At 42.3% G+C, this 12,660-nt stretch overlaps 2 protein-coding genes across 7 annotated transcripts in view; one reads left to right on the top strand and one right to left on the bottom strand.

Annotated features, from left to right (window-relative positions):
• CTTNBP2NL (CTTNBP2 N-terminal like) overlaps positions 1-10,851 on the top strand; it is a 66,658-nt gene extending 55,807 nt beyond the window's left edge. For both annotated transcript variants that reach the window (XM_079928480.1, XM_079928481.1), the window contains 3 exons: positions 1,654-1,884; positions 5,489-5,596; positions 6,692-10,851. In XM_079928480.1, the coding sequence (XP_079784606.1) occupies positions 1,654-1,884; positions 5,489-5,596; positions 6,692-8,173 (1,821 nt within the window). In that variant the 3' untranslated portion in view covers positions 8,174-10,851. The remainder of the gene's footprint in view (positions 1-1,653; positions 1,885-5,488; positions 5,597-6,691) is intronic.
• Positions 1-12,660, bottom strand: part of ST7L (suppression of tumorigenicity 7 like) — a 152,907-nt gene that overhangs the window by 5,377 nt on the left and 134,870 nt on the right. The window lies entirely within an intron of this gene.

The raw sequence follows: 12,660 nt of genomic DNA on the forward strand, positions 1-12,660 counted from the left end.
TGTCTTTCAAATCCCTCCCCCCTTCAATCCACATGCTCACATGTGCACACCCACACACACACGCACACTTGTAATAAGGTTAGGAGGATGGTTATCAGTAACTTAAAGGAACAAATGAATTTCACTCTTCAAATGTTTAGTATAAATGTTATCCAAATACTCCAATAATGTCATCACTTAAGACAGTTGTAGTCCAGCCAGAAGTAAGACCACCAGGGCTTCTAACTCTGCTTTGAACATCTGCCAACTGATACCAACACAAATTTGTAACACAAGGCTAATTCCTGAGTCTTGAACTTGGACAGTCTCTTAATGAGGAAGGAGGCATCAAATTTTCAGCACTGAAACATGTCAGAGAAACCCCATGTTTGCTTTATTTTCTTGAGGGTTTTTGTTTTTTAAGCATGGTCACTGAATTGTGTATTTTTCTTTTCAAATGGGTTCCCATTTGTGGGTGGTGGTATCTCCTGATGAAATAATTTTTAAAACTTGAGAAATAATAGTAATTTTCATAACTAGATTTCATTTGAAAGCTTAAATTATATAGTACTTTGCTATGATTTTTGAGAAACTTTCCACAACCCTCTATTAACACTTCATTTTTTTTTTTGTAAAATGTCTCAGGAAACAATTAAATGTCTGTTTAGTAAAGTAATTGTTAATTTCACTCTGTTCACCTGCACGTAATATATGATGCTTATATGAAATAGTACTTCAAGTCTTTCCTAGAAGACATAAGAGGGAAGCCTAAGAATCTCCTTTCACTCTCTTCCTGATCATTCGACCTGACTTGGCGCCCAGGCCCAAAGCCGCAGGCCAGACTCCAAGCACCAGCCCACATTCCCTGCTCAAGTTCCCTTTCATCCCCAAAGCTCACCAAGCCCTGAAGGGGACAGAAAGGAGGATGGAAGACAGCTGAACAGAGGTTAGAAGAGGGGGGTGGAATTTGGCAGCAGGTAGAAGGACTTTGTCTGCACCTCTAGTGGTGAGTGCCTCCACCCTCCTGACCGGCCAAAAATTGAGCGAAGTTCTATGTGGACAAATCACAAACAGTCCTCGATTATAATGTAAAAATATCTTTAGCGTCCTTTACTTATCTATAGCCAGCTGGTTAGGTCTCTAAACATATAAACTCTTAAAGGTATTATGCTTACCGTATTATAGAAATGTAAATGCCATAACACAGAAAAGATGAGATATACCTGTTGGTAATAGAAGCATTCATAAGCTGAGGCAGTAAGTGTGGTGCTTAAGGTCACAGACTCTAGAGCCAGGCTGCCTGGGTTTAAATCCCAATTCTGACAGCTTGCTAGATGAGTAACCTGAAACAAGTCACTTGACCTCTCCGTAGTAATTTTCTCATCTGCAAAATGGAGATGATAGCACTACCTTATAGGGTTGTAAAATTTAAATAACCTGAACCTAAACACTTAGATCAATGTCTAACTGGTGCTTAGCTTTACATAAGTATTTGTTCCCATTAATATGCTATGCCCCTTTTCTGATGTTGTTTCTATACTTAGATGACCCTGTCTGATTTGTAGTCAAAAGGTTACTTCATACTCACACCACTACCTTTGATGTCTAACTACTAGCAGATCCCCTCCTCAGCAGTATTTGAAAGCAAAATGCTTATTTTCCTTTCTTTCCCAGGCCCAACACAGAGATACTTTCATTGAAGAACGCTATGGAAAATACAACATCAGTGATCCTTTAATGGCACTCCAGAGAGACTTTGAAACACTGAAGGAGAAGAACGATGGCGAGAAGCAGCCAGTCTGCACAAATCCGCTCTCGATTCTTAAGGTGGTGATGAAGCAGTGCAAGAACATGCAGGAGCGCATGCTGTCGCAGCTGGCTGCCGCAGAGAGCAGGCACCGCAAGGTGGGTTCACCGCTGACGTGCGCCTGCAGACTCCTGAAATGCCTGACACTTTCCCGTCAGCTGCCCGCTCTCACAGTAACTTAACTGGGAGGTCTCACAGGTGTAAAAAAGCCCCTGAGCTTACCTAAGAGCCAGGAGATAGAAAATGCAGGTTATTCCAAATGTTAAATTTAGGCAGTGTGCCAGACGCATTATTTCAGATGGCATTTCTTCTTGATATGACACTCCAAAACACTTGGTATGTTTTTTCAACTCTTGGTCATCCAAACTTTGGCAACAAACTGGGGCTTGACCAAGCCTTGTAGCTGAACGGAGTGTTCCCTATTTGCTTACTTAAGTGATAAATAGAAAGATTAACAGGTATTTGGGGAATGCTATATCAGAGAGAGAGAGAGAGAGAAAGAATTAGAGAATTTACCTGACTATAAACATACAAGCCAATAGACTATTTCATTTATTTCTAGTTTTGAGTTTCACTGCATTTTACTTCTCATGAAACCATAAACAGTCCCTAGGGTTGTTTACCTTAAAGCTGTTCTACCCTGTTAGGAAAGTGTGTGTGTGTGTGTGTGTGTGTGTGTGTGTGTGTGTGTGTGTGTGTGTGTGTGTGTGTGTGTGTGTGTGTGTGTGTGTGTGTGTGTGTGTGTGTGTGTGTGTGTGTGTGTGTGTGTGTTAGGGCAAACCTGTGCTTTCCTCTACCTCATCTCCTTGGAATTCTTCTAGTGCTTGTGATTTCATTCCCCGACTTATCATTTATGGCTCAGATTTGGCCTGGAGAAAATGCTTGACTAGAGTCTGCCTTTTTAAGAACTATTGGTTTAGATTTATATCAACAAGGGGGGACATCAGTGCATTTAGTAGGAAGCATTTTATTCTGAAAAAATTGGGTTAGCAGCTGCAGTTTGATGGACCTTCGTTTACTTTTATGGTTACCTGCTTTAGCGAGCCATCTGCTTAAAATGCATCTGACAAAGTGCTTAAGGGCTTAGGTCTTGCCCATGATTTTTCTTTCCCTTCACAGAGTCCAAACAAAAGGCCAAAGTGGGAGTTCTTAACCACGAATGGGTCTCAGATATTCCATGATCCCCCAGAAAATATACAGAGTGCCAAAAGTTTATGCATTTTGTAGAAAATGAATTTTTTCCCCATATCCTTACTGAATTCTCAGAGTTCCCCAAGACCCAGAAAAGTTTAACCTCTGGACTAGGCTGAAGTAATCTGAAGACATTTATGCCCCAATTTAAAAGGTGTCAGTGAGACTGAGGTAGTTGCCTAAATTTGGGGGCTTTTACGTAATATTATGAGAAAATCTTCACAACATCCTTGTTTGATAGGCAGGCCTGTTTTCTATTTCATACATGAAGTAACTGAGTTGTACTGAAGGGCTGGCTGGCTGTCATGCCCATTGAAGGTGTAGTGTTGGGATAATTTATGGTTCTAGGTGATTGGGGAGAGGAAGAGTTAAAAAATTCAGAATTCCCTAACACTGTATTTCAGTGTAAGATACTATTAAATATTTTAAAACAGCTGCCTATCTGATCTTAAGTGTTTTATCAAAGTAGAACACTGACTTTGTTAGATATCAAACTAGAGGCTTATAATTAGGGTGCATATAGTCCCAGTTTGCCTGAGAGAATTCCAGTTTAAGCCTGTTGCCTTGGCATAGTTGTTAACAATACCCGCTTTGGCTCTCAGACATGTTAGTGGTTTGAACAGTCAATTATGTGGTTACTCTGCTTATTACGAAAAATAGGGTTCCCTAGTCCACCCCTTCCCATTCTCTCTCCTCCTCAGTATTAGAGACAACTTCTTTTTTCTTTTAACTGTTTATTTTGGCAGCTAACTTCCATATTTCTATTCATATTTTAGACACATATTTACTTTCTTTTATTATAGATGTGGATTTCATTATCTTACACGGTGTCCACCTCCCTTCTCTCCACCCCTGCCATCTTCCCAAAACAAACATAATACCCTTTCCTCACCCTCATTCTCTGTCATATCTGTTATTACTAGATCTGGAGCCTGTCACATTCTGTTTCTTTAGAGGATAAACATCTGGTGTATTCCCGGGCAGTAGATGCCTGGCTGAGCATTCTGTGTACAGGAATCAGATTGCAGGGACGAATAACTCTTCTGAAAATACGAACTTGGAGCCAGTGCCCTTGTCTTCCCTCCTACACCTCACCTCCCCGGTGCAGTATCTACCACCTGCAGCTTCCATATGTCCTTGGGGTCCTGCAGCGCACAGCAGCTTCCTCCCCCGTACCAAAGTAGTTACCACTCCTCCAGACACTTGCTTTCTTCAGAATGGCAGTAAAATTTCTCGTCTGCCAAAGTCTCTCTTTTTGACTTTGTGGGGTTTTATTCTTTTCATCCCATTTCTATCATTTTAGACGGCTCTCCGGAGGGAGAGGAGATGATCTACCACCTTTAGCCAAAAGCTGTTCTTTCTATTAAGTTGCCAAAGTTTTCTCTTTTTTTAACCAGTAGGAAATACACCAAAATGTTTTCATTTTTGTATTTAAAAAGGAGTCCCAGAAAGTTTTCTCTCTCCTTTAATAACAGTTGTTAGTGAGGAGAAACAATAGGAAATGGCCATTGGGATGACAGTGCTCTGGCCTAGGGAGGTCTAGGCCAAGGCACCTCTGAAGCATGAGCAGAAGCTACGAAGAAATCCATAGCCATTGGAATATTACGCAGTTGTAGGCAGGATTATGTGGGGGAATGTCCCTTTAAATTTGTATTCTTAAAATTGGGCTTAATCCCTTGACACAAGGATAAGTGGAATGGGGTAGGCAGGTTAATTTAAAAGCCTTCTGGGGCTTCCCTGGTGGCGCGGTGGTTGAGAGTCCGCCTGCCGATGCAGGGGACACGGGTTTGTGCCCCGGTCCAGGAGGATCCCACATGCCGTGGAGCGGCTGGGCCCGTGAGCCATGGACGCTGAGCCTACGCGTCCGGAGCCTGTGCTCTGCGACGGGAGAGGCCACAACAGTGAGAGGCCCGCGTACCGCAAAAAAAGAAAAAAGCCTTGTGAAAAATCTCCACTTAAGATCTCAATAATTGAGCCTTTTCCTATGCAGGATAAAGTCAAGAGAGTCTTTTCTCCTCTTATCTACTGTACACGAAATGCATACATTGATTAAGCAAGGCACAGTTAGGGTGTCACCTATTTGAAATGTTTAATTTTAGGCTTCACTCTCTGGTACCTCCAGTGATTGGAACATCAAGGGAGAGCCTCAGCTTTCAGCTTTCCGTGGTCCTGCCTTGTTTCATCACCTACATCTGTCCCCTAGTCCCACCAAACTTGTATTAATTCTCTGAAACCTTCTCAGCCCCTGCAGCTGATGAGTTGCTCTCTTCTATTTACATGCCACTTCGTGTTACCTCGGATAAGCATGTACTGTATTGTTTCCTAGCACATAGCTTACGTATCTTTCACCCGTCTAGACAGTGTGCTCCTTGATGGCCCTGACTGGGATTTACTTATTTATTTATCTATGGAATGATCTTGGGTGCTTAGAAAGACACTTAGTATTTAATTGTATTCTAAGTGTGACTCCTTGATATTTGAAAATGATTTTTTTTTTTTAATTCCTTAAAGGTAATCCTAGACCTTGAGGAAGAAAGGCAAAGGCATGCACAGGACACAGCTGAAGGAGATGATGTCACCTACATGCTGGAGAAGGAGAGAGAGCGGCTGACTCAACAGGTAATTAAGGTGGAGGGGCTCAGAGCAGCATTTGCCTAGAGTAGCATTTCTTGAAGATTATTCTGCAGGGTGTAAATTGGTGTCGCTCAAAAAAAGGGGGCTTTGTGGTCAAATAAGTCTGGGAATTACTGGATTAAACAAAGTTAAAGAGGTTTCTAACTCCAATTTGTTAGACCCTTTAGTATGCAGAAGCACGCTGTGAGTCTTCAAGAACAAGATAGGGTATTCTGTGTTTAGCAAATTTATGTTTTCGTAAAATCTTTTAACATAGATCATTCACTATGGGACTGTCATTCCATAGAACACACTTTGGGGAACACTAACTTTGAACTCTGCAACTTTTTTTGACTTAGGACTCCTAGTAAGAAATACATTTTACATCACAACCCAGTATATATACACATATATACATACGCCTGAAACAAAAATCTCATGAAATTATACATAACCCTTACTGCTTATAATACACATTGATATTTTCACTTCTATTTCATTTTCTTTTATTTCTGATCACGGCTTACTAAATGGTTTTGCCGTCCATGAATGAGTCTCAGAGTTTGAAAAACACTGACTAAAAGGGTTCCTTCGACCCTTTCCCTCTCACTCTGTGCCTTAAATAGGGTTGGGATGATGATTAAAGCAGATGGCATTTGTATAAGAAGAATGATTCAAATGCAGCTACTTAATGTTTGTTTGTTTTTAAGACCAGAGAGAATTATTACGGAAGCTTTAGAAGTTTTCAGCAGCATTCAGCACAACATCTGGTTGATATGCCTTTCTGCTGTTTCGATTGGCTCTGATCCCCTGAACTTTCCATAACATAAAACACAATGATGATTCAGATTCCCACTAATAACCCTGAGACAATAAGAACTAGAAGTGCCTCCTAAATCATCAGAGAAAGATTAAGTCGTAGTGTGTACATTTTTATGTTAGGTGTTCTGATACTTGAATATTTGATGTAAGCACATGGCATACATGGTAATCCCATGTGCCAGAAAACAGCTAGCTTGATGCACTCTACTTGATAACAGTTTTTCAGTATCTCTTTGTTTCCTTACTCTAATCAAGATGTGTGGTGGCATTCTTTTGTAGTTGGAATTTGAAAAGTCCCAAGTGAAAAAGTTTGAAAAGGAGCAGAAGAAGCTCTCCAGTCAGCTGGAAGAGGAGCGCTCCCGCCACAAGCAGCTCTCCTCCATGCTGGTGCGCGAGTGCAAGAAGGCCACCAACAAGGCCGCCGAGGAGGGCCAGAAGGCGGGAGAGCTGAGCCTGAAACTAGAGAAGGAGAAGAGCCGGGTGAGCAAGCTGGAGGAAGAGCTGGCTGCTGAGAGGAAGCGGGGCTTGCAGACGGAGGCCCAGGTGGAGAAGCAGTTGTCTGAGTTTGACATTGAGAGGGAACAACTGAGAGCAAAGCTGAACCGAGAAGAGAACCGGACCAGAACTCTGAAAGAAGAGATGGAGAGTTTGAAGAAGATAGTGAAGGACCTAGAGGCTTTGCACCAGCAAAGTAGCCCCAGCGCGCAAGTGAAGAAACCAGTAACCCTGTCTAAAGGCACAGCAACTGAGCCACCTGTGCTAGTGTCCGTATTTTGCCAAACGGAGAGTTTTCAGGCAGAAAGAACCCATGGGAGCAGCACGGCCAAGGTAACAGCCACAGGGCTGCCTGGTCCCACCACTCCTGCTTACTCTTATGCAAAAACCAATGGACATTTTGACCCAGAAATGCAAACTACCAAGGAGCTGATTACAGGCAGCAGTGTAGAAAACCAAGCGCCTCCACGAGAGAAGCCTGTGGGATTGGCCCAAGAGAAAGCAGTAGAGAATGGTGGGTGTCCTGTGGGAATAGAGACTCCAGTCTCAGCGTCTGGTCACCTCCCTTCCAGTGGGAGCTCACTGTCTCCCAGCAGCACTGCCTCTTCCTCTCTCACATCCTCTCCTTGCTCTTCACCAGTACTAACTAAGCGCTTATTGGGGTCATCAGCTAGCAGCCCTGGCTACCAGTCATCCTACCAAGTAGGGATCAACCAGCGGTTCCATGCAGCTCGGCACAAATTTCAGTCCCAAGCAGATCAGGACCAACAAGCTAGTGGTCTACAGAGCCCTCCATCCAGGGATCTATCCCCAACCCTCATAGACAACTCTGCCGCCAAGCAGCTGGCCCGAAACACAGTCACCCAGGTGCTCTCCAGATTCACTAGCCAGCAAGGACCAATCAAGCCCGTGTCTCCCAACAGCTCTCCCTTTGGCACAGACTATCGAAATCTGGCCAACACTGCCAGCCCAAGAGGTGACACCAGCCATTCACCTACTCCAGGCAAAGTGTCTAGTCCTCTGAGCCCCCTGTCTCCAGGGATCAAGTCCCCTACCGTCCCCAGAGCTGAGAGAGGAAACCCTCCACCCATCCCACCCAAGAAACCTGGCCTCACTCCTTCTCCATCTGCTGCCACTCCACTGACCAAACCTCATCCCCAGGCATCCTCTTTGACCACCACAGAAGACCTTGCCAGCAGCTGCTCTTCTAATGCTGTCGTAGCCAATGGCAAGGACGTTGAGATACTTTTGCCTACCAGTAGCTAGTCCCTAGGAGGGAGTCTCCACATTTGACATTCCATCAGATTTCATCCAAGAGCTCAGAGTCAAACCATTGAGTCAGATCATGTTATTTATTTTGATAGTAGCTGAAACTATCTGTATAATACATTTAGTGTATTTCACCTTTTTGTATTTTTTAGGTAGAAACTAAGTAGTTTGGATTTTTATGATTCACATCTTTGTGCTAAAGCTAGAAGGGCACCTCAAAGATGTCTAAGCTTTGCAGTCACCATCGTGTTATGATGGAGAAAGCTAATTGAGTACCAGGTGGTGATTTCCTGTCTATCTGGAGACTAGAATCACTCAACACTCATTTTGAATTATGTGGAAGTGGCTCATGCAGACTTTTTATTCCAGATGCACATGTTATAAAAGTGCCTGAAATTAGACTCTGCCATATGAATGTGATTCTGCAGCAGGAACACAAAATGGATCATTTAACTGCAAAAAATGAGATCCTCTGTGAATTCTGAATGTTAGAAACCAACACTGCTTTTAATCGTCTTTTACTGTTTTGTAATACAAGCTTTGTGTTCAGAAACAAGGCTGCATAAGTAGAATGGGAATCCTAAAGGTGGGTGTGAACTCACCACAAAGCTGAGCTTTATAGAGCCCTTGAGAAAGCCTCCTGAACATTAAGCAGTTGGGGTGCTGATTTTCTTGTACTTTTGAAAAATTACATCGCTCCCAGTTTCCTGCATAAGTTTTTGAATACAGTGAAATCACATATCCTTCAAAAATATCTTCAGGCATCTACTGTTGCGTAAGGAACTTCTGATTCCGTTTGCTATTACTTGAATAGGAAATGGTTACTCATTCTGTATAAAAGTTTTGCAACAGAATGAGATCTTTATTCTGTAATGAAAAAGCAATAACTTAAAGTTCACTGTCTTTGTAATATTATAAGTCAGAATTATACAGGTTTTAGCAAACTGTTACACTTTTCTCCAAGCTGCCAGCGCTCTGTGTCTATCTGTGGAACCAAATTAACTTTTGCCTAAATGGAAGTATACATGCATCTGTATAGATAAACACCCCTTTTACGTGTTTAACATACACACACTTAAACACATAAATAATAGTGTGATTGTATCTTTGGAGTTTGCAATATAGGATAAAGGACGAGTAGAAATGCATGTTAAGATTACCTACCAAAACAACTAGTTATAGCTGGGACCCAGTCAATCACAGGAGGACTCTTGTCCACCAGGAGGGGAAAATTTCAAATGAAATCAGGTCTTCAGCATCAAAAGAAGACAAGGCCAAACCAACCCAGTGTCACAAAACTCAACTGGTCATACAAATGAGTGAAACAGGTCGGTCACTCAAGTGATGTGTGACAGCTGGGAGCAGTGGGAGCTGTAGCAAACTGAAGTGCCCAAGCCCCGTTACAAAGGGCATCCCCTGTTCAGTTTCAGCTGCTTGTTGCCATGCAAGAATGCTAGACCCGGGTTACCAGCTCCTAAAATTTTTATGAAATCCAAATTTTCATGAGAAACATTCTCATTTTTAAATATCAAGAACTGATCCAGAAATACTTAAATACTGCTAGTTAAACACTTCTGCAGCTGGATTTAGCCTGCAAGCTGCCAAGCTGCAGCCTCTTTCATTCTAGAAACTTCGGTCATTTCCATCACAGCAAGTTTGTGAGGACAGAAGCCTCCAGACTTTCCAACCTGTTGGCTAGCACAGCCAACAAACTCCGCAGAGTATAATGACTCCTCTTCTCTTCCAAACAAGACTGTCTGCAACCCAGCTCAGACATGGTGGGTACATGATTTTGTGTCCACAAGGATGAAGAGGCCTTGGTGTCCTCACATACATTTTTCTAGCCAACATCTATCCAGCAGCCACTGACCTGCTATAATTTAAATCTATTTCCTCTTAATCCAACATGAGTTGATGGGGGAAAAGCAAGTGATGGAAATCAAGATAAATGACTATGGCGTATATTGGTGTCTGCACAGCTTATGGTTTGACTAAAGACAATACATCAAAAAGTTCAAATACTATTAATGCCTCAGCGTGTCTACCAAATGACAAAGGGGTTATCTTAAACTTCCCAGAGCAATCATGCATTAAGTTTTATTCCCGTGCATAGTCACATGAACTGGATGATAAAATAGCTGAACTTTCTAAGCAGAAGAGGGGGCTATAATCCCAGAGTGTTATTACCTCTTGCTTTAAATGGTAATCTTACAAATTGCATTGTGCTCTTCTTTTGTTTTGGCATAGATATATATAGAGAGAGATACTATAAGGAAGTTTATTTCTTAGGAAGTGCACTGAATAATGTATTTCTTTTACAGTGTAATATGGGGGTGGGGAAATGCAAAAGAAATGTGTATTTTTGCTAGTTGCCTATCTTCTGAGATAAATAAGCACAATACTGCAATGGATCCAATAATCCAGTTAGGTATTATAGATTAGTATTTAAGTTTGCTGTAGATTGTGTGTGTGCTAAGTAAAAGTTCTGTGATTCACAATTTTGGTCTTAACCCGTGTTGCAAAAGCTATGTTACTGGTCAACAGATTATAATGCTGTGCAGTGCATAGCACAAGCATTAACTAGTCCTGAACGTGTGTAAAGCCAAATGTACCGTGCAGAAGTCTTCGCCTGTTTCTATAGCAGAGGCTTCATTAAAACAAGTTAAATCCTACCGTCTGGGCAAAAAATAGTCTTGTTTGTACGAAATGAAGAATGTTGCACAACAGGGCCGATTTTGTTGGGGAAGGAGCAGATTGGTGAAGAGGGAGCATTCACTCCTGGCTTTAAAAAAACAAACGAAGTCAGTGACCCATCCAGGTTAGACCCCAAAAGGAGCTGGGACATCGGTTTTCCTTAGAATCTTAGAGCTGGGAGAAGTCTTCACAATAATCCAGTCTGTAATTTTTAAACCATCTGGGGATTCTGGACCTTTTGAGAATCTAAAAACAGCTAGACTCTGTCCCCAGAAAAATGTATATGCTTATGTGCAAAATTTGGTTGATGGCTTCACGGTGTCCAGAGACCCTGACGCCATTCATGAATCATGTGCTCTAAGAACGCCTGATCTTGTCCAGCCCTCTCATTTTACAAATGACTAATGCATCTCTTGTCTCCTAGTCCAGTGCTGTTGCTGCTACACTGTTAGCAAATGCTAGTGTAGCCAGACAAAAGCACTTGAAAATCCTTTGATGTACAAAAGATGTTCAAACAGTGTGGATGTTTACATATCTAAGTTCCCAGCATTTAAGCCAATTAATGATCATTTCAACAAACACAGGGTAGATCCATTTTTTCATAACAGCCTCACTTCAGCAATGCTGCCTTGTCGATTTGTGTGTGTGTGTGTGTGATTTATAAAGAGCGCTTCTGATGCTTAGCCCTTGAAACAGAACTTCAAATGTCTTTTGAGAAATGCTGCTTCAAAATAGTTTGTGTTTTCATAATGCATCAGAGGTAGGCAATGAGCATTGTTTGTTCCACAGGAGTAATTTTAATTTAATTGATATAAAACTAGTTGAGAAAACTTGAGAGCCTGTCCACCCATCTGCTCACATATCAATGGCCAGTTCATTGGTGCAAGTAAAGGAGGAGAAAGGAGACTGGGGTAGTGATTCTTAAACTTTATTGTGCTTAAGGGAATCCTGCTAAAAATAAGGATTCCTGGGGATTGGGCCTAGGGGCCAGGTGATGCAGGTGGTCTGAGGATCACATTTCAAGAAATAGTGCCTCATAGCCCATACCTGTTCTTTCACAAGGACTTACTTGCCTCTAACCTAAGGAGATGTCTTGAGCTCTAGAATCTGTTTTGCTAGAATGTCAATGATACTCGGAGTCAAGAGTGCCTACTTGGATTCCAAGCACCATGTTAATGATTCCACACACATATTCCCTTACTAATTTGCACAAGGGTGCTGTGAGGTGTTATATCATCCCCAGTGTGCACGTGAGGTAGTTGAAGACCAGATTTGTAGTAGAGACCTTAGTAAGTGACAGGGCCTGAATTGAAAACCCAGTACTTTGCTCTTTCCACTACCTGCTTCCCAAATGAGAATGTCCAGAGTCACTCATGACGCCAGTTCCAGGCCCTTCCCCCTGGAGATTCTGATGAGTAGACCAAGGTGGAGCTCAAGGTAAGTGCCTGGGCTGCTTCTTAGCATGAGGCAGGTTTAAACCTTGCAGGACATCATGCTACTCCACCACCACCCTAACCTAGAGACCTTTATCAGGTCAAGTAAATGGAACAAAAACAGAACATCTTAATTCCCCTCAAGCAACTCATGTTTCTTAGATATTTAAGATGAGACAGAAACCAAAGTGGCTACCGTAGAAAACCTCAAGGTACTCACGCTCTGGTTGGGGGGTGCACAACAACACAGAAAGTTACCAGAGACAACTGAATAATGCAAGTGGGGTTTAAATGCCATTTAGGGTCGTTAAAGGTGGTCCTAGCAAAAACAGATCTTTGTGGGCAGGAAAAAGTTAA

This window comes from Stenella coeruleoalba, assembly GCF_951394435.1.
Source record: "Stenella coeruleoalba genome assembly, chromosome: 1".
NCBI classification, from domain to species: domain Eukaryota; kingdom Metazoa; phylum Chordata; class Mammalia; order Artiodactyla; family Delphinidae; genus Stenella; species Stenella coeruleoalba.